Source organism: Acipenser ruthenus, chromosome 6 (genome assembly GCF_902713425.1).
Source record: "Acipenser ruthenus chromosome 6, fAciRut3.2 maternal haplotype, whole genome shotgun sequence".
Taxonomy (NCBI): domain Eukaryota; kingdom Metazoa; phylum Chordata; class Actinopteri; order Acipenseriformes; family Acipenseridae; genus Acipenser; species Acipenser ruthenus.
In genome coordinates, this window is record NC_081194.1 from 43,533,581 (window position 1) to 43,556,066 (window position 22,486).

Consider the following 22,486-nt stretch of genomic DNA (forward strand, 5'->3'; position numbering starts at 1 on the left):
ACCGGCTCCCCTCTAAAGAGGGCCCATGATGTCGCCATACCCCTAGTGGAATGTGCCTTCAATTGCCCTGGTGGCGGAAGGCCTGCAGATTCATATGCTAATTTAATAGCATCCACTATCCAAAGGTAAAGGCGTTGTTTAGACAACGGCTGACACAAAGACCTAGAACCATGGCATATGAACAACTGTTCTGTTTGCCTCACAGTCGTTGTACGGTCAGTATAACACCTCAATGCCCTCACGGGGCAGAGCATGTGTAACCGTTCTTCCTCTGCGGAAGAAAAAGGAGGAGGATGGAATGCCATCAACTCGACTGATTGGTTCAAATGAAATGGGGATATGACCTTGGGTAAAAAGGCCGGATTTGGACGCATGGAGACCTTAGAACCGTCTCCTGCAAAACGAGTACATGATGAATGCACTGATAGTGCATGTAACTCGCCCACGCGTTTGGCTGATACCACTGATAGCAAAAACGTGGTTTTCATAGATACGAGCTTCATATCCACGCTGTGGAGAGGCTCGAACGGTGCCTTGGAAAGGGCTTCTAACACCACGTCAAGGCTCCATGACGGTAAACTGGTGGCCCACAGCCAGACACCAATCTTGAAACAACTGCCACTTGTACGTATATTGCGACCTAGTAGAGGGCGCTCTGGCGCTCTGAATGGTTGAAATCACCGCCGCTGAAAGCCCTAAGGCTGACAGGCGCTCCCGCTCAGGGGCCAAGCCCATAGCTGCATGAGCTTGGGGTTCGGGTTCCAAAGCCCTCCTTGGGCCTGGGACAATAAGTCCGCTCGCAGGGGAAGCTCCCTCGGGCGACCGTGCAGCAACTGCACCAGGCTCGGGAACCATATCCTCCGAGGCCACCGAGGAGCGATCAGAATCACTGTTGCTTGCTCCACCCTGACCTTCTCTAAGAAGGCGGGGAGCATGGGAATCGGTGGGAACGCATATAGGAGACCTGGCGGCCATTCGTGAGCTAGTGCATCGACTCCTAGGGGGCTGTTGAGGTCCTTCACCGAGAACCATAGGGGGCAGTGCGTGGTCTCTCGCGTAGCGAAGAGATCTACTTGCGCTATGCCAAACCATTCCCAAACACGCTCTACCACCTGAGGGTGAAGACGCCATTCGCCGGCAAGAGGGCCTCCTCTGGATAGGAGGTCTGCTGTGTATTTGACTCTGCCCGGTAGGTGAACTGCACGCAGAGAGGTTAAACGCGGTTGTGCCCATAGCAACATCCGTGTTACCATCCGGTGAAGGCCGGGGGACCGTAGGCCGCCCTGGCGGTTGATATACGTCACAACTGTGGTGTTGTCTGACCGCACTAACACGTGCTTGCCTAGAAGCACTGGCAAGAAGTGCCAGAGGGCGAGGTCCACCGCTCTGAGTCCCAGAGCATTGATGTGGTCTGACCTCCAGGGTCCTGACCACACTCCGCGGGTCCCTGACCCGTTCCAGACTGCTCCCCAACCTTGGTTGGAAGCGTTGGTCGTGATAACCTTCCTTCGGAAGATGGGACCCAAGCGTACGCCCTGTCGGATGTTTGACGGAACTTTCCACCAGTGCAGTGCTACCCAGCAGGTTCAGGATACCCTCAACCTGCGGTGTTTGTCTCTCCGCGGATGCAGCGTGAAGGCATTGAACCAGGCCTGCAGAGGTCTCTGGTGTAGTAAGCCCAAAGGAAGGGCTTGAGAGGCGGCAGCCATCAACCCCAGCATGCGCTGACACAGCTCCATGCTGACTGTTTCTCTCAACCTGAATAGGGAGAGACATCGCTCTATCGAGGCAACTCTTTGTGTCGACAGGGTTGCTTCCATGGACACTGAGTCCAGATGTAGACCCAAGAATTCGGTCTGTTGGCTTGGCACGAGGCGGCTCTTTTCTGAATTGACCTTCAGACCTAGCTGCTGAAGATGATCTGTAACCATCACTGTGTGCTGTGCCGCCTGCTCCCTCGACTGCACGCAGACGAGCCAGTCGTCCAGATAATTCAGCAGTTGGATGCCTAGGGTCCACAAAGGGGCTAGGATGGCATCCATACATTTCTAAAAAGTTCGAGGAGTTAGTGACAGGCCGAATGGAAGGACACAAAACTCATATACCCTGCTCTGAAATGCGAACCGCAGATACTTCCTGTGACCCGGGCAGATGGGAACGTGAAAGTACGCATCTGTCAGGTCCACGGTGGTGAACCAGTCGCCTTGTCTGGCAGACTGGATGATGTGCCTGTGCATAAGCATCCTGAACAATAACACCCGCAGGTATTTGTTCAGTAGCCGCAGATCTAAAATAGGACGGAGCCCGCCGTCCTTCTTGGGCACCAGGAAGTATTTTGAATAGAACCCCTGGTCGGTCAGAGCAGGGTCTACTTGTTGGATGGCACGCTTCCTGAGCAATGCCTGTATTTCCACATTTAGAGCTGAGGACTGAACCGAGCCCTTCACTACAGTTACCACCACTCCCCGGAAGGGGGGGGGGTTTAACCGGAACTGAAGGGTGTACCCGGTGAATATAGTTTTGTGCACCCAGATGTCGTCGGTGCAATGTTGCCAGAACTGGAGCTGTGGGACAGTGTAGGGTTGAGTTGACAGCTGCCTGGAATTTTCAGGGCTGTTTCGGCTGCGCTCGTTCGCGAAAGACCTGGCCAGAGCCACGTGGACATGGTCTGCCACCTCCTCTAGGGCGCCACCCTCCGCGTTGCGGTCTTGCAAACGCGGGTTGGCTGCATGCTGATGCACCAGAAGAGGCGATTTTATTGCCCCGTGGTTGCGCCTGCTGCTGTGGCGATGCCCTGCGCCACTGGCACTCCTGTGGCCGCCTTGGCTGGAAAGGTTTGTTTGGCCACATCTTTGCCAACTGTTGCGACGCCTCACGTGCCTTGACGGAGTGTTGTAGCATCTCCTCTACCGCTGGGCCAAACGTGTGCCCCGGTGATATTGGAGCATCCAGCAATGGGACCTTATCAGGCTCCTGTACCCTCACCTGCGAGAGCCAGAGCTGCCTTCTTGCCACCACAAGAGAAGCGATGCTCCTGCCCTGCGCTCGCGCATTCTATTGAGCCAGCTTCACCAACGGCTGAGCAATTGTGCCCAGCTCGGTCCTAAGGGCAACGGAGGGGCACTCAGGCAGATCCCGGATGAGCGCCGCTTGGTAGACCGTCAGGAGGCTGGCCACGTTAGACAGCCTGACTGCCTCTGTAGCCGCGGTGTACCCCTTTTTCAGGTGGGCCTCCATATTCTTACATTGCCTGTTAGGGCACGAAGGGTCCTTAGTCAGCCCCGATAATGTTGACGCCTTCACCAACGCGGCGAACGCAGCGCCCACCGGTGGGAAGGACGCTAACCCAGCTGGGAATGCCGGTAGCATCCTGGACTGAAGGGGCTGGGCTGACGGCGACTCAAAGAGGGAGCGTCGTGTTGGCTCTAACATGGGCGAGTCCACGCCCAAGTGACGGGTTGCCCTCTCCACCACTGACCACATAGGGTCATTAGTGTCCAGCACTTCAGGGTTGTCCTGCCCAGAGTGCTGGGATGCCACTTCAGCAAGGGCTCTACGTCGGATGCGTCCCTTGAGACCGCATCGATGTCCCACACTTCCTGGGGTTGGCCATGAGCCACTGGTGGAGGAGCCACCGGCTGATTAGCGATGGGCCTGGTTGTTTGTTCTGGAACCCGAGGCGCCACGTTCGCTAGGGTCATGAGGATGGATTGCTGCCCCATCATGACCTCCATAAACTGTGACATTTTGGCGGTGAGCTCAGCCACTCCAAATCTGTCCTGATGTCGCCTGCCCCGTCGAGGGGAGCGAGAGTGCCTTCTACGGCGAGTCGATCGAGATCTCGACAGGGACGTGCCCCGCGAGAGAAGGGGCTGCGGGAACGTTCCCGAGCACACCTGGCTGGGGACATCTGACCAGCTGTAAGCTGGGAGGATGGGCTCCTGGAGAGCAGCAACGTCACCGGCGGCGTCATAACAGACGACGGCGGGGCCGAGATTGTATGGGACGACCCCGAGAATGGAGAATGACCCCCAACCGCCCTCCTTGCTCTCTGGCGAAGGGTGCGTGTCTGGAACCCCGCGTTGAACGCCGAAGCGTCGAGCACCGACGGTACGTGCGTCGAGCACCGAAGTGCGTGCGTCGAGCGCCGACGCGTCAAGTACCAAGCGTCGAGCACCGAGCACCGAAGTGTGTGCGTCGAGCACCGAAGTGCTTGCGTCGAGCGTCGATGCGTCAAAGCAGACGTGTCGAGCACCGAGCATCGAGCGTCGAGCACCGAGTGTTGAGCACCGAAGTGCGTGCGGCGAGCGCCGACGCGTCAAGCACCAACGCGTCGAGCACCGAGCGCCGAGCACCGAGCGCCGAGCACCGAAGTGCGTGCATCGAGCGCCGACGCATCAAGCACCGAGCGTCGAGCACCGAGTGTCGGGCGCCGACGGTGCGTGCGTCAAGGGAAGCACGTCGAGCGTCGAGCACCGAGTCCCCAAGCGCAGACGCGCTAGCATCAAGCTCTGAAGCGCTGCACAAAGCGCCGAAGCGCTGCACCAAGCGGCAAAGCGCTGACACCAAAGCGCCTGAAGCGCAGCATGCCGGAGTGTGAGTACCGAGCGTAGAACGCTAGCACAGACGCCTAAGCATCAGCTGACCCGCAGAGCGGAGACGCTAAGTGCTGGTACAGTGTCTTGGATGCTGTGCACTACTTACCTGTTGGTGCTGGGGAATTGTGCTTTGTGGTTGTCTTCCTCTGTGCAATGAATGGGAATTTTTTTTTTTTTTTTTTTTGGGACGCTGCAGCAGCACTATATGATAGTGATATGCACAATGATTATGTGACTGGGGCACAGTACAGCTACCACGCGGTTGGTGGAAAACACCGCAAACGTAGTATGTGGGAGACTGCAGTGCAGGCTCCACACACGTGGTCTAGCCAAGGCAAGACCGGGGCTGCAGATACGCGCGCGGCCAAGGCCAACGCAACGCGCGTCCTTCACAAAATATATACACAATATATACAATTTTATTTACAAAAAAACCCAAAACACAACATTAATAATTATAAAATAATTATTAACACAGGAAAGACGGAGACCATGAGACAAACGTGATGCCAAAGCAAAGCGTGAAGGAAATATATATAATCCTTAATAACAAAATAATAATCACTCCGAAGAGTATAACTGAAATAAACTCAGAGAAGGGTCAATAACCAGCTTCTCAAGCCTAAGCTTAATGAGTACAATCAGTTACCAGCTCTATTACCTACCGCTACCAATGCTGAAGACAAAAGAGGAAGAGAGTCTCTGGCACTGCGTATAGTAAGCTCCCAGTGGGGCGGGCTTATGTGGCAGCTCGCGCAGAGGCCTATCGGCAGCTTTGACATAAAGCTCAGCCAATCCCTACTGCCTGACGGCAATATCCCATACTTGATGGTTATTTTTGACTTGAAAGGGAACTGGATGGTGCAAGCCATCGGGAGACGTGTCAAAAATCACACTGGACATTTCCATCAATGCGCATTCCATATAAGTTTACCAACTAAAGCATCACCATTTTCTGTCATATATTTACGATTAAAATTGTCGGCGTTAGGCAGTGTTTTAGCTGATGGACAGACAGTATAGGCTACTGTCGCATGAATTCACCAATACATACCTCTCTGCAATACACAGTGAAAGAGAAAATAACCATCAAGCCGCAAGGTCGCTCCGGAAGCCTATTTTCTCTTTCAGGGAACCGGGGTTGTATCCGCAACCTATCGTTCTGTCAATTTTCTTTTCTTTTTATGATTTCAAGGCGAATAAACCTGGCTTATTTGGTGCTGATGTCATGTTCATACCTTCTGTAGATACTATTTCCGTCAGCACAGCGATTGCCCAAACGTTCGCAAAGTACCAGCTAACTTGGGAAAACGTGGCTTCGACTTGCACAGATTCTGCTCATCATACATGCCTATTTTAATAGATGTAAAAAAAAAAAAAAAAAAAACAAACAAAAAAAAATCTGGATTTTTTTTTAAAGATAAAAACCAAAAACAAGGAACATCTTGTACAAGATAAACTACTATTCCCAGAAGACACTGCGTGCCTGTATGCCATTGCACACCATTAGCATCAGTAAAGTGAGATATATTTTAAAAGTTTTACATTATTGTGTTGTCACCCCGTGAGCGTCGTCCTTGCTCAAGGTTGACAGGCAGCTAAACTCCCTCCTCCTCCTTTACCACACAAGACGTTTTTGGGTTTTAGCACATTTATTTGCCGTGTGGCAATAACAAAGGTGGGTGAGGAACTACAACAGAGAAGCATACACAAATAAGAAAGTTAAATAACAGACACCTGCTAGACTAACATACATACATTTCTACACTGAAGCTAGCATAGATACAAATGAACGTCGTGTGGATAAGTAACGTTAACATAACGCGCACATAGCTAGATAGATGGACCTGGTGGTATATAAAAGAGGCTGCGTTAACCTATCTAACTTAACGTTACACAGAATTGCGTTACATAAACGCGATTTGACATAAGCTAATAATTTAACAGCGGTAGAAAACTAACTACATGACTGAGAACAAATGAGCCCGCTAGTTAGCTGGCATGAACGTAACATTAGCTAACGTTAAGCATACAAGCCTTCCGATGGCGCTTATTTACGTCGCCCGACTAACACAAAATAATAACATAACTATATAAATAACAACATCACCTAGCATGAGTAAAAGGTTTATGTTAATTAAATACTCACAGAGAATGCTTAACCAAGCTATAACGTAGATAGAAGTGAGATTTTAAAACTTTTTTTTTGCTGCTGAAAGATGGCTTGTTTTGAAAACTGTCAAAATGGTTACATAGCAACGACACAGAAAACAACGGTCAGCTGTTCCTAATGGCGAGGTGGCCCGAGGTAATATATATATTTTTTTTAAATAGCAACAATGTACCTTGTACAGGAACAATTATGATACAACTTTCTTTCTCTAGGAACAAATATTGTTCTTGCTGTTGTTTTTTTTTTTTCTCAGTATTTGTTGAAAGTCATATTTATATTATTTTAACCCTTCCCCAGCAGTATTTGTTTATTTTCCCCAGCGCAGGTAAACTCTTTCACTTTTCGCCTGTACGGTATGTCATTATTTTGTTGGTCATTTATTTAAGTTTAGCAAATTAAGTCGATAGGATGTGCTTGATTTTTTTGTCTGCCTTTCTCCTACCTTAATTTAGAAAATATTTTATGCAAGTATGTTAGTGATATGGTCTTGAAATCTACTCTGGCAGTGTGTAACAGTTTAGTATATTAACTATGATGGGCTACAGTTTTCTTTTATCTGCTGGCTAGTGGAGAAAATGCGTTCAACAGCCAAATTGGGGTGAAACGTGCTTAGACTGCACTTGGAGATCTCTTGATCCACCACTCCTACTATGCACTGGACTTGCCTGACCTAAGCACCACGTTACTGGATCGTCAGTTGATGCACTATCCTTGCACTAGTACACTACTAATATGTAATTGTAGATATAACTTCTTGTAATCCTAACTTGTTGCATTCTATTTCAGATTGTATTTTAGTATTATTATTTGCACTTACTGTAAACTGCACTGTATGTAAGTATTCATCTTGCATTGTAACCCTGTACTGCCCTGTAACACCTGTAAGTCACCTTGGATAAAGGCGTCTGCCAAATAAATAAATAAATAAATAAATAAATAAATAAATAAATAAATAAATAATAATAATAATAATAATAATAATAATAATATGAAAAGTGTTGATTATACTGCTGCTGGGGGCTCTGCCTTTTTTCTGCTGCCCAATTTTTTATTTATTTTTTTGCCCACCAGCCGCAACTGTCTTGGAAATATGCTGGATAGCTTAGAAATTGAATTTATGTAGTACCAAGTGACTGACATGGCGGACCTCTGACAGGATCTGGCGGCTGATGAATAGTGGCACAAAATTGTACTCTTGTCTACCCTAGTGGGGAGCCACGTTTTCCTACACTTGCCAAGTTTGCAATTAATATGTTGGCTTTGCCACACAGTACTGCCACTGTAAGTCAGTAAAAACTAAATTGCAAGGTTGGCAACCCTGAGAAGCTCTAAATCGGCTAAGAAAATTGCACTGCTATACTATTGTACTATTAGCCTACATTTTCTAATTAAAACAACCGCCAGCACCAGATCCACGGTAGAATGTTACAACACCTCCAGCATCAGAATGCATTGACATTAAAGTAAGTATTTCTATATTAAGTTAATGTAAATGTAGCTGCTAAACCAGGGAGAGATTAATACAGTTACATAAAACTGGTCTGCTCTCTCTATGCATGAATTTATTCTTTGTATGCTTATTGATTCTTAGTTAGCTGCTCAACATGACAAAGACTTAAGTAACAGCTAACAAAAAATTGCGAGGTGATTAATCAGCAAAAGTAAACTGTGTTTGATTTCACATAGGTTGTAGCAGGCCCGGCGTTAAGGGCGGGCCTTAGGGGGCAGACTGTCCAGTAATTGCTCCGTTCATTTCTTAGGCAATGTCCAGATTATAAACAGGGGTTTAAAACCCTAACAAGTTAATAAAACATTTAAATCGATTTACTAATTAAAAATGAATAGTTTTTCACTTTATATGTATGTCATCCTTGTTTTTTATTAAAAAAAAATGTTCGGGACTATTTTCTGAGAACAAAAACAAAAACAAAAAAATAATAATAATAATAATAATAATAACATCTTTACTTGGCGGAAAGATACCCAACGAATCAATACAAGTTCAAGGTAAATTTAGGTTTTAGAGTGTTTTTTATTTTAAGAAAACAATGGTAAAATAATTTTCTAATAGAGATAGTGCTCTCTCGATGATGGCTCTACCATGTGATAGTTGACCTTGACTTTCATTAGTGCCCTCGCCTTGGGCTCGGGACGCATAACTCCCGTCACGGTCAACTATCACACGTAGAGCCATCATCTACGGGCACTATCGCTTAAATAAAAACAAATAAATCTATGAGAAATCATTAATCAAATCAAAGTAGAGCAAAGCACAATAATAATAATAATAATAATAATAATAATAATAATAATAATAATAATTTAAAAATGTCTATTTAAAAATAGTAGCGAATACAAGCTAATTGATTTGTTTTTCCAAAATGAGCCCGTCCTAAAAAAGTGGATGCCCCTCCACAGTGTTCATGCTGCCGCCAGGCCTGGGTTGTAAACTTATGTAACATTGACAATTGGTAAAAATGATTCAATAAGAGGAACAGCCCCAAAATGTTGAAGGATAGGATAGGTCCTTATCTATTCAGCCCCCTTTCCCCCCCGAATGTAAAAGTCAAACCGCCTATGGCGCCAGGCACTGAGTGTTTACTGTAACTGTTAATTGTTGCCCTACAGTGCTGTCGTCCTTCTACTTTTCTAGCTCCTGTTACAGTTGTCTCATAATTGAACCTCCTCCAATTCACCTTCAAGAGTGTGAGTCACTGCACATTTCCCAGACTCCTCGATCTCTGGGCAATTACACTGCTGTGGCCTGTAGCACAGAAGAGACAAGATACAGAGCAGCAAATCTGGAGGAAAGACAATGAACATAATGAGCTGGACACTGACCAAGCCATTTGGCTTTTATTCATGTCCTGTAGTGCGAGACTGGAGTCCAGTACCTCAGTGTTTAGCTGCATAGGGCTCATTTTACATGTCTATTTGTTGGGATGTTAGGAATTACACTGATATAGGAGAAGTTTAGCAGGGCATTTTTTACACAGTGCAACTGTTATAAAGATAAAGTGTGGTACCCCAAACATTATTACAACCATTGGAGAACTCAGTGGGACATTTGTTTCTTCATTTTCCTCCCACAAATTGGTTCTGCAGTTTTCCACAGGACAAAAAATGTCATGGTGCTGACTGTACACCTGAATGCCTCAATAGATTTGGAACTACCATTGAACAGTGCTCCTGATAAAACAGTTACACATAAGGTGACATGGTACTGCATGAGTACAAGTGCGTATTGATTCAAAGTAAAACATCTACAAAATGTCAACACTGTGGTACTGTGGCAGAGGTTAAATCTATCCCTGCCAGCAATCACAGGTGTGTCCATTCCCCAATTAGGTAATTGATGCTAATTGGGGAGTGGCCACATATCTTTTGTTTGGTGGAGGGAGTTTGGACCTGTGTTTATGAACTGTGTTTTCGTGTCTGGAGCGAAGGTGAAGGCCCAGCCTACAGGCACTGCATGTTTTGTTTTGTTTAACCTTTTGTTTTGGCCATTGTGCCTTTTTCTTAGTTTTGTATTTAATAAATGTGCACTTCAGACTGCAGTCTCTAATTCCTGCCGGTAACAGCTTGGGCCACAGTGCTTTCCTGTCACAGGTACTATTCTACCAATGACTCATCTTATCATTGAGCAGTCCTTGGGTGACTAGTATCCCTTAGTAGCTGATGGTACCACTGTATTGCTACTAAAGACTGTTTGATAAGAGAACAATAAGCTTTGTGAACCTACAGTTCTTCTCCATGTGACTGTTAAGGGCAAGCGTTGCTCTTGTCCCGCTGAAGCATATCACGTTGCTACTCAGTGTAACCAAATACGATGGTCTGCTGCTGAGTCATTGTTCTCCAGGTACAAGCAGGGCAGAGTTTTCCATAGACGGGGATGAAGCTCAAAACAGATACAATTTTGCATGATCATTAAGTGGGACTGAGAGAAGCACAGGGAAGAAGAAGAACAGCAGTATTGGGTATTTATTGTGGCAGCCAAATAGAGTGCAGGTACCTTAGTTTACCACTGTATTTTTGCATGATCATACTATGCATACCATAGTTGACCCTGGTTTGCAATGTTTATTGATATGTTTTACTACAGTACCTTGCAATTTTTTATAGTGTTTACCTATACTTTACCATGCTTTCACTATGCGTTATTACATTTTTGCTATGCTTTTACTATGGGAACCTTTTGTAAGGGGTGGGCCTAATTGCTGCAGTTACCTGGATGAACTTTACTAGCCTTTCATAGTTTTGTATTTCCTCTTCAGTCCAGTCTTTTTCTAAATTAAATGTGCAAAGGGTCACATGTATAAGAGGAGAGAGAGAATTTCTTATACATTTGATATGCCTGGGACCACACAATATTCTTGGGACGTTAGTATTAAATGAAGTTGACTTTACATTGCTGTCAATAAGAGCAAAAAAGTGGCCTTGATTCTAAAGTATATATATATATATTTTTTTTTTGATAAATAGCCTTCAAATAATGTTTTACTGTCCTGCATGAGGTCCAATATATTCATGTTTTTCATGCTGTAGTGATTTGATTAATAAAGCATAACATATAAGAGGTTACAAGTTAAAGGAAGGGGTCCCTTTTGAGTGCTGCACCATGACATTGCTGGTAAGCGCTCATTCATTCATATTGTGAAATCAATTGCTTTGTAATCATAACATGAAAGAAAAAGTTTTCAAATGTTAGCATGGAACCAACATGAATATATTGAACTTCACACAGGGAAGAAGAAGAAGTTCTGAATAATTGGTACACCCCTACGCAGACATACAACAGAGAGACACCTTGAGTAAACCAAGGCAATGTGAATCAGTAACAATTTATACTAAATAATAATGGAAATTCTAAATACTGGAAAATCAGGATTCAAAACTGCATTTTACTCTTCAAAATATCACAAGAGGTAGGCATATGTGCAAACATCATACACAAAGTAATAGATGTATTTATTTTTGTCTTTTTTTTAAGGTTTACGTGATGGCTGGACCAGGAGTTACAATAAGATTACAAGAATTTAAAGACCGTGCTCCTTATAGTGCAAGAGATTGCTCCACAAGGTAAGACATAACATCCCGCCCATTGGAATATGCATAAGAAATATCCCACTCCAGGGTGTGCATTAAGACAATTCTTACCGCACACCCTGGGTACATTGTGAGGCATGATGCAAAGCAGATTGTATTCAGACAGTGATTTATGCCAGCTATCATACCTAGAAACTTCAGCATTTCTACCTGTTGCATACAAATGCCTTCGGACTTTATTCAATTGAACACTCAGCACAGTTTTTTGTTTCAACCAGTCATTAAAAACATGTATTATTATTAAGGTGTTGTGGTGTTAATAGATCAGTTAAGTGAGTTGGTCTGTGATGTCACAGCCAGGCAGTAAGACAATCCTTACAGCACAGTCATGGATTCTTACCGCTTAATTTATCCAAGCCATTTTATGTGAGCAATAAGACCCAACAGGGTGGGCGGTATTGGGCAATACCGGACTGGCCAAGGGCGTAAGGAGGCCCGACGCTGCATGTGTATTAAAACAAAGGTACTGTGTGAATGTCATGCTTCTGAGAGCTTCACTGCTTCAATTCTTAGGGGATACGAAATAATACAGGTTTAGAATGTGCTATCCTATTCTTTATCCCCTATGTGTTTTTACAATGAATAATCTTAACTTCATTCAAAGCATGTTATGTGTTTCTGGAGTTAAAACAAAGGTACTGTGTTTGAATTTCATGCTTCTGAGAGCTTCGCTGCTTCAATTCTTAGGGGATACGAAATAATACAGGCAGCATCAGTTATCCAAGTCTTTATCCCCTATGTGTTTTTACAATGAATAATCTTAACTTCATTCAAAGCATGTGTATGTGTTTTATGGGGTTAAAACAAAAATACTTTGTGAATTTCATGCTTCTGAGAGTTTCACTGGCTCAATTCTTCGGGGATACGAAATAAAACAGGCAGCATCAGTTATCCAATTATGTATCCCCTACGTGTTTTTACAATTAATAATCTTAACTTCATGCAAAGCATGTTTATGTGTTTCTGGGGTTAAAGCAAAGTTATTGTGTGAATTTTATACTTCTGAGAGCTTCACTGCCTCAATTCTTAGGGGATACAAAATAATACAGGCTTACAATGTAACAGCATCAACAAGGAAGTTATCTAGAACATTGTGACTTGGCTGTTTGAGTATACTCCACATGGACATAACAGCGATGGTCTCTGGTGTATTAGGCTCAGAACTTTTCTAACCACCCTCGTGTGTGTAAGTATGTATTGTAGCGTGTTGTGCTTCAGTTCAATGCTGTTTATTTAGAACGCTTTTTACCAGACTGTGGCAGGATTGACGAGTGGTGACGTCAGGCCAGAAGCAGGAAAGAAACAGACCGTGGCAGTACTGCAGCTCCGCGCCGTTTATTTAAATAATGCAAAAATAAAATAAAAGGTTTAACAAAACACTGCTCACAGAGCAAAAATAAATATTTAAACAACAACAAAATCACAAACACAAAAACTTAACCCTGAGTTCCAGCTGGGCAGCAGCCTTCATGGAACCTATAGGTTTTAGTTTAATTTTTGAATTTGTCTCTCGCTCCTTGCTCGCCCTCGTTCCTCCTCTTGAACACCCACCACGAGTGCAGAGAGCTGCAGGTTTATATGTAAGTGACCATCTCCCGATTTACCAACAAATGAATCACTTAGTTAATTCGGGAGATGGCCACCTTCTGCACAAGGTTTTTAATTACTGTGGATGGGGCTTCCCATCCACGCTACTAAACAATACAAAACATTCAGCTACGCCGTCAAAACAATAACAAAACAACACAGCTCTCGTCGTCATATTTATCATAAATACACAAAATAAATCATAATACACAAATACAAAATAACACAGTGCACAGGGGCGGAGGGGAAGACCCCGTTCTAAAAATAAATAAACAAATATTATTATTATTATTATTATTTATTTCTTAGTAGACGCCCTTATCCAGGGCGACTTACAATCGTAAGCAAATACATTTCAATTGTTACAATACAAGTAATACAATAAGAGCAAGAAATACAATAACTTTTGTTCAAGCAAAGTACAAGTGTGACAAACCAAAATTCAATAATACAGCAGATAATAGTGATAGTTACATCAGGATATGATTAAATAGTGATAGTTACATCAGGATATGATTAAATACAAAATACTACAGGTTAAACACTTGGCAGATTACAGTATTCTGAAGTACGGATTAAATGCAGTAAAATAGGGGGCAGATAAGAGCAAAATAAAGCAAATTTAAATGAAGGGTGATAGTGTCCCAGGATACAAACAGAGGAGTTCTACAGGTGCTCTTTGAAGAGGTGAGTCTTGAGGAGGCGCCGGAATGTGGTCAGGGACTGGGCAGTCCTGACATTTGTAGGAAGGTCATTCCACCACTGCGGAGCGAGGGTGGAGAAGGAGCGGGCTCTGGAGGCAGGGGAGCGTAGCGGAGGTAGAGCTAGTCTTCTAGTGCAGGCGGAGCGGAGAGGTCGAGTGGGGGTGTAGGGAGAGATGAGGGTCTGGAGGTAGCTGGGTGCAGTCTGGTCAAGGCATCTGTAGGCTAGTACAAGAGTCTTGAACTGGATGTGAGCGGTGATCGGGAGCCAGTGGAGCGAGCGGAGTAGTGGAGTAGCATGGGCGAAGCGAGGCAGAGAGAACACCAGGCGGGCAGCAGAGTTCTGGATGAGCTGGAGCGGACGGGTGGCGGACGCAGGGAGGCCAGCCAGGAGGGAGTTGCAGTAGTCTAGGCGGGAGAGTACCAGGGCCTGGACCAGGAGCTGGGTAGCATAGTTGGTGAGGAAGGGTCGGATTCTTCGGATGTTGCTCAGGAAGAATCGGCAAGTGCGTGCCAGAGTGGAGATGTGCTGGGAATAAGAGAGGCAGGGGTCCAGGGTGACTCCAAGGTTCTTAGCTGAGGAAGAGGGAGAGAGTGTGGTAGATTCCAGAGGAACAGAGATAGAGAGATCAGAGGAGGGGGAGGAGGAGGGAAAGAAAAGGAGGTCAGATTTAGAGAGGTTGAGTTTGAGGTGATGCGAGTGCATCCAGGAGGAAATAGCAGACAGACAGGTAGAGATACGGGAGGAGAATACATGTACAGGGCTCCTCGCCCTGTTACCCAGAGACCCAGAGACCCAGAGACCCAGAGACCCAGAGAGACCACAGCTCACAGGATACATACACACACAGATGGCTGGGTCAAGCCCTTTTATACATTTAGCTCCGCCCCTTATGCAGATCAGGGTACTAACAGGAAATCCATATATATATATATATATATATATATATATATATATATATATATATATATATATATATATTTTTTTTTTTTTTTAAATATCCTGTTCTGTTGACAAATTACATAGATATCACCGTGTTGGCGTTCTCTTACTCAAGTCGAGCTTTCACATGAGCATCCAGTTAAAGACTCCAGTTAAATTGTGTCTGTAAGACCTTGTGATGAGACCTTATGTTCAGTTCTGGTCACCTCGCTACAAAAAGGATATTGCTGCACTAGGAAGAGTGCAAAGAAGAGCAACCAGAATTATTCCGGATTTAAAAGGCATGTCATATGCAGACAGGCTAAAAGAATTTAATCTATTCAGTCTTCAACAAAGAAGACTACGCGGCAATCTGATTCAAGCATTCAAAATTCTAAAAGGTATTGACAACTTCGACTCAAGGGACTTCTTGCAACCTGAAAAAAGAAACAAGGACCAGGGGTCGCAAATGGAGATTAGATAAAGGGGTATTCAGAACAGAAAATAGGAGGCAGTTTTTTACGCAGAGAATTGTGGGAGTCTGGCACCAACTTCCCAGTAATGTTGTTGAAGTTGACACCCTGGGATCCTTCAAGAAGCTGCTTGATGAGATTCTGGGATCAATAAGCTACTAACAACCAAGATGGGCCTAATGGCCTCCTCTTGTTTGTAAACTTTCTTATGAGACTGTTGCACAAAGCAAACACTTGAGGACTTGCATAAGACTAGCCTGAACTTGCTGTTGCTTAGCACCGAAGACTGGTCATGCTATCTCGAGCCAGTTAGAAGAAAAGAAAGTGGCTGCCAGCGAATCGATATAAAAAAAATAAAATAAACAAAAATCATAATATGAAAAGAATTATTAATATACTGTTCACAAAGTAGGGGCTATCTGATTTCAAAACAGAATTTCAAAATGACACATGACATGAATAGAACTGGGGATGAAAATAAACATGCACTGATTATTAGATAGCTACCTGTAATGTCCTTTTAACTTGGTGAATAGATTTCATTCACATAGATTTTTGTGGTTTGTTGGGTTTTGCAATATTAGCTGAATATCTCCTGTTTTTTTTCCGAGTAGTATATTATGATGGCTAGACATCTCTTTTTAAAAAATTAATAAAATTGACACAGTGTTCCTATGGATTACAAATGACAATGATCTGACTGGAAAACAAAGCATGATGTTTGATTAAATGTAATGTGGCCAATCTTTATTGGTCTAAACCTCTAGCCATTTTAATTTGTACTAGTACAGGACCATGTTACATGGTTAGTTCAGTGTTTTTGCAGCTTTTATTATTATTATTTATTTCTTAGCAGACACCCTTATCCAGGGCAACTTACAATTGTTACAAGATATCACATTATTTTTACATACAATTACCCATTTATACAGTTGGGTTTTTACTGGAGCAATCTAGGTAAAGTACCTTGCTCAAGGGTACACCTGGGATTGAACCCACGACCCTCCGGTCAAGAGTCCAGAGCCCTAACCACTACTTCACACTGCTGCCCTGATCCATATGGTAAAATGACAAGTTGTAAGTGAAATAATTTCTGAATTTCTTTTTCTAAGTCAAGTTCAAATTTGTTTCTTATAGTACTCGAAAATGGCTCAGAATGCATCTGTAACTGTAATTGTATTAATACATGTACTGTGATTCTTAATGTATTTGTTTACAACTGTAAGTCGCCCTGGATAAGGGCGTCTGCTAAGAAATAAATTAATAATAATAATAATAATAATAATAATAATAATAATAATCTGCGAGCACATTCAACCCCAGAGCTTATGGGGGCCTAGGCCGCCCCCAGACCCCTGACCAAAACACTGGATTTGCCCCAGGTATTTCAGTCAAAATTATCATTGGCGTGTGAAAGTGGCTTAATAAATTCCTTTTTAAACCTAAACCAATGAATTGAAACATGTATCATAAGTATTACATGGTAGAGTACTCAGAAAATAAGCTTTATTTCACATTGTATTTTCCTTCCATCTGTATGCTGTAGCTTTGTATATCCATCATTCAATAAATTACCAGTCCCTTTACCTAAATGATGGATTACACTTAAGTTTGTGATGAAAAAACAAGGATAACACATCTGGAGTTAAAAACAAAGACAAAAGGCTAACATTCCGTTCAGAGACATCAAAGTTTTTATTAAAATCGGAAGAAAGAGACTTCTTGGCTTCTTCACGGCAGGACACCTGGACCAAGGTGTAAACACTGGGCTTCTCTTTGCACATCCCTTCAGATCCTGGATATGACAACAGCAAGAGTAGGGAGCGAATAAGGGGCCGACGGTATAATTCAAACATCTACACTATTTCACTCCTTGCTCTACAACTGTTTATTGTAAATTCCCTAATTATATTATTATTTAGCAGACACCTTTATCCAAGGTGACTTACAGAGACAAGGGTGTGTGAACTATGCATCAGCTGCAGAGTCACTTACAACAATGTCTCACCTGAAAGACGGAGCACATGGAGGTTAAGTGATTTGCTCAGGGTCACACAATGAGTCAGTGAGAGAACTGGGATTTATCTGGTTACAAGCCTCCTATTAGATGTATGTATCCAAGAAAAAAACAGCAGCATAGGCAAACAAAATGTATTTTTATTCTGTGTCTCTCCTCAGCATCCTTCGTCATGGCAGAGATGTGGAGGGGATATATCCAGGCCAAATAGCACGAGTGCATTCTGACCATACACAAAGGTAAAGATTTTAGAACCCTGGCAAATCATTCCTGCACAAGCATGAATTCACTGGACAGGAGCCATCTTTTAAGTGTTAGATTGGCTTGCACTTGAGTGGTTTTATTATTTGTGATTTGTTATTTGTTTGGATGGGGTCCACCTCTGTCACACTGAGAGCTGCCCTTGTGGAGGCTCGGCCAAGCCTTCAAAGGTGGTGGAATTCCCATGCAGAGGTGGTGAAGGAGAGGCTTGTCTAGGGGTTTATAAAGATTGGATAATCTCTAGTAACTCCCATGGGGCTAAAATTAAAAGAACATCCAGAACAAAAAACATGTGTATCCCAGAAGCCATTTTAAAAGACTTCATTTTAAGAAGAAAATTATTTTCTCAGTTGCTTAACCACTGGTTGCACAATGAAGTGTGAAACTTGTCAAACAGGTATGGCATAATCAATTTGACAAGTCCAAAATTGGAGCAAAAACCTACTGACTATATAATTATAGTCACTTTTCAAAGCCACATGTAGTTGCATTGATGATACATGCAAACAAATCTAATTACATTTAAGGATACATGTTTAGTGTAGCCAGGAGATATACTTATTGAGACGACAACATTGAATGTATTTAATAAAGAAAAGAGATTCTGTCACTGGGGCTGGTTGTGCTTTGTAACAACCATGACTGCTTTTTTCACTTCCTGATGCATAAAGAACTTCCAGCTGGGGGTCTCTCTCTGCTGGGAATCTTACGCTCTTATCTGTTCCATACAGTTGATCTGCGTTTACTGTTGAGCTATACTGAACTGTTTAACTGCTGATGCTCTTGTTCTGTCTGCCTGGTAAAAAAAAGCTGTGTTTTGGGTTCAGAGAGATGATTGTGTGACCTGTCCTTATATGAAGCTGTCCTATTCTTTACAACACCCGACTTTGTAATTCTTATGGCTTAAAGGAGCGATGTATTATCACAGACCCTGCATAAAAGCCTGCAGCTCTGTGCACTATTATCACAGTATTATCACAGGCCCTCCTTATGCAATGTTAGAAATTACTGTACAAATTTACTATGGTAATTAAAAAAAAAAAAATGCTTGACAATCTTTTCTTCTGATTTGAAATCTGGTATGTCTCAAATGTTTCTTGTAAAATCATTATTTGAGAAATAAACAGGACATGTTTGAAACAAGACATAGTTCTGAAAATAGAAAAAAAAAATTAACAAACCAGACAAAGAGAAATATTAAACATAACTATTTCGATTGTGCTTTCTTTAATACACAAAAAAACTGCCTCTTTCCATATTGCAAAAGCAAAGCAGCCCTATTTGATTAAAACAGTGAGTATGTTGTATTCGTATGGTTGAACCTTGACATAAATTTAAGGCAGTAGTAGTAGGATAGGTCTGCATCAGTTTTCTAACAACACTAAAACAGTGTGTGTAACCATAGAGACACGTTGTAAGCATGATTTTTATTAGAGCTTCATTTATTAAGTGTTTTGTACATTCTCTTGCCATAACCCCTCATAAGTTATACTCCCAAAGTGGTAGAATGATTGTTTCAAAATACAGCAGTTTATATGTAGCTACCTAATTAAATAACGATACTTGTGTTGGAATTAATGCTAGTAGGCCTATCACTGTCGACCAGCCAATACAGTACTTGGTGGCAGTAGGTGCAGTGGAAACATTTCTAAGAAAGGCTTTTCAAATTGGGAAAAGACACCTGAAAAATGTAGTGATCACCAAAAAAAAAGCAGTTCACATGTTTCAATAGCCGTGAATTTGTTTTTCCTGCCCACATTTTGGCTTCAAATCCTGTCTTTGCCCCTATAATTTAAAGGAAATCAGTCTGGATCCTTTTGAACATTGTAATTGGGGGGTTATTAATTTTGCACCATACTGCAAAGCATTGAGTTGTATTGAAATAAAATGCTTCTCACTGTTTAACAACAACATTGCAACAGTACAACTAATTCTGAAGCTATAACTTAGTAAATTAGCTTACGTCTTTTAACCCACAACTCTACTTCCCAGTCTGAAATAATGTAATACAAACCCAACTCAAAAGTCTGAATTAGTTTTGAAATAGTCCACAGGTCTTGTCTCTCAGCACACAAAACAGTGATTTTTTTTCAAAACTCAGCACTTGTTTGGTCCACAGTGTCAGATTTCATGCTAATAAAAGCTTTTATTTTACTAGTGGTATGAAATGTTCCTCCTTGTCCTCGGCCAGCCAGCGTCAGACTGACAGTTCGTTCCAGACCAGCTATATGTATGACCTTCAGGTTCTGCAGAAACTTCAACTTAAAGGAAAAACTAAAAGGACATTAAATGGGGAACCAATACAAACGACCCACCAGGAGGATTTTGCTTTAGAAGCTAGGATCTACTGTAAGTTTTTATTGCAAATCACAGTAGTTATTAAAACATTATGTATAATTGCAAGTCATTCAGAATAATTGCAAATAATTGCAAAAACGAAGACAAATGACATTTGAACCTAATTATTGAGCAATTGAAATAGATCTGATGAAATGCATGACAAAAGATATCCCTTTGTTCAAAAGGATTGCTAGGGCCCAACATGACATTCTTTAACATCGAGGCTTTGCTATATTTAGCAATTGTAAAACAAAAACAAAAAACACTATAGGTTTAATCAATCATTCTGAAGCATTAGAAAACTGACAATGAAATTGTACACTCTATTTTGAGTATAAAGGATTTACATTTTTTTTTTTCAGACAATGATTTCAGAAAATACACGCCATCAACAAATCGTGGACCACTGAGAGAATTCTAGAAGACATCTCAGCCTGTGTGTTGATACAAAACAGAATTAACTGCATCTAAACATAACCATCTTTGTCATCAACACAATTGGGTTTGATTAATTTCAAATATGTTGTCTGGTAAAACAATGCACATCAGGTATGTAATTAAAGGCTGGATCATCAGTTTTTTCACATTTTATGGATTCTGTAACCTTTTTTTTTTAATGTCATCTTTAGTTGTAATAAGTTTAAACAAAGAATGTAATGCTGATTCATACTTTAAAGCACATTCAGATCAGGAGAGTTTAAAATCAGCTTCACATTCACACACCCCAAAGCTGTCTGGCTATCAGGTTCAGCTGTGCTGAAATATAATTCATTACTGTGGTTTGACTACATTCCTTTATACTTTAACCTTGTGTGCATTATGCTTTATCAGTAATAACACGTTGTTGATAGATATACAGGTAGTGAACAAAAAAATGGAAACACCTGAGTAAATGAGGGACACCAAGTATATTGAAAGCAAGGGCTTCCACACAGGTGTGGCTCATGCATTAATTAAGCAAATAACATCCCAGCATGCTTAGTGTCACGTATAAAAATGCTGGACAGGCCTGGTTGCCTATAATTATGGCTAGCATGGCTGCAAGAGGAGACCTCAGTGACTTTGAAAGACGGGTGATTGTTGGGGAGCATTTGGCAGGAGCTTCAGTGACCAAAACAGCTCAACTTGCTGATGTTTCATGAGCAACGGTGTCTAAGGTGATGTTGGCATGGAACTCCGAGGGAAAGACATCATCAGCAAAGGGCAACAGTGGGCGGAAACGCATACTCCAGGATCTTGATATCCATGCATTAATTCGAAGTGCAAGGCAGAACAGGCGAGCAACTGCAGATCAATTGACTGCAAATTTCAACCTGGGGCGCGAGCAGCCAGTTTCATCAAAAACGGTCTGCCGAAAACTCCACAGAGCTGGATACCATACTGGCCCAACGCCCTATTAAGTGACTTTACATTGGTTTTTCCATTTTTTTGTTCACTACCTGTATCTTTTTTTTGTTGTTGTTTTTTTACATTTACTGTAGGGACACAGCAGGGCACACTTCCTCCCATCTCGGAATGCTGCTTGCCACTTTATAATTCTAGAAGAGAACAGGCACTCTTCTTTATAATTCTAGAAGAGAACAGGCACTCTTCTTTATAATTCCAGAAGAGAACAGGCACTGTGCAGCAGGAGACATCTTAAAGCTCCAATAGCTCTCTATAGCAAAACACAAACTTTTCCAGTTGCTATTTTTTGTTTAACACAGGTTTTGGTACTAACCTTATTTGAAGGGGTTTCAGCTAACTTAATAAATCTTACCTGTCGTGCACATCCATGCGCTATGTAGGTCTCCCATGTCCAGTTTTGAAAGAAGCACCTCTTATTGTAAACATGTATTTTAAGAAAGTTCTGTTTGATTGTTCCCACCTTCATTAGGAGATGCAGCTGGTTAGTCGATAATAGTTCTGCCCCTAATGACTGACATGCAGCAAGCAACATGCTTTGACCCCAAAGACACTGTTGATGTACAATATGAAAATGTGATTCAATAAAATTCCACTTAAAATTAAGCAAACATGTTTAAATTAACATGTAACCTACGTTGTCGTTAACATAGAAAAATAATGTTAAATAAAAGTTATCAACAATCTTTTCTCTGGACCATTATTCCTATTACAACATTACAACAATACAACAATTTCCAGTCAGACAGGATGTGTTTTGTCCAGTGTGAGACGAGTCAATGACAGGATGTGCTTTTTCCTAAATGCGAGACCAGTCAATGTAGGATGTCCTTTGTTGACCTTCTACTGAGGTGCATTCAAAGAACTGTTTCTTACAGGTTTAACCCTATTATGGATATGTATG

General features: G+C 42.5%; 1 protein-coding gene across 5 annotated transcripts; it reads left to right on the forward strand.

Annotated features, from left to right (window-relative positions):
- Window positions 1–6,199: 6,199 nt before the first annotated feature.
- Window positions 6,200–22,300, forward strand: LOC117410509 (uncharacterized protein C1orf100-like). Of its 5 annotated transcripts, none has more exons than XM_034017105.3 (5): window positions 6,200–6,906; window positions 11,762–11,850; window positions 17,739–17,816; window positions 19,997–20,187; window positions 20,541–22,300. In XM_034017105.3, the coding sequence occupies exons 1-5, from the start codon at window positions 6,889–6,891 to the stop codon at window positions 20,597–20,599; spliced, it is 435 nt and encodes a 144-aa protein (XP_033872996.1). In that variant the 5' UTR covers window positions 6,200–6,888; the 3' UTR covers window positions 20,600–22,300. The 5 variants fall into 5 exon arrangements, with proteins under 5 accessions (XP_033872996.1, XP_058881395.1, XP_058881397.1 ...); XM_059025412.1 differs by lacking the exon at window positions 6,200–6,906 and adding an exon at window positions 7,030–7,096 and having other exon boundaries at window positions 20,541–22,299; XM_059025414.1 differs by lacking the exon at window positions 6,200–6,906 and adding an exon at window positions 8,051–8,234 and having other exon boundaries at window positions 20,541–22,299.
- Window positions 22,301–22,486: the final 186 nt, after the last annotated feature.

Excerpts from the sequence above, each read along its gene's own strand:
- LOC117410509 (XM_034017105.3), top strand. Across the intron at positions 11,851-17,738 it reads GCAAGAGATTGCTCCACAAG|CATCCTTCGTCATGGCAGAG; the intron begins GTAAGACATAAC and ends GTCTCTCCTCAG. Across the intron at positions 20,188-20,540 it reads TTTAGAAGCTAGGATCTACT|ACAATGATTTCAGAAAATAC; the intron begins GTAAGTTTTTAT and ends TTTTTTTTTCAG.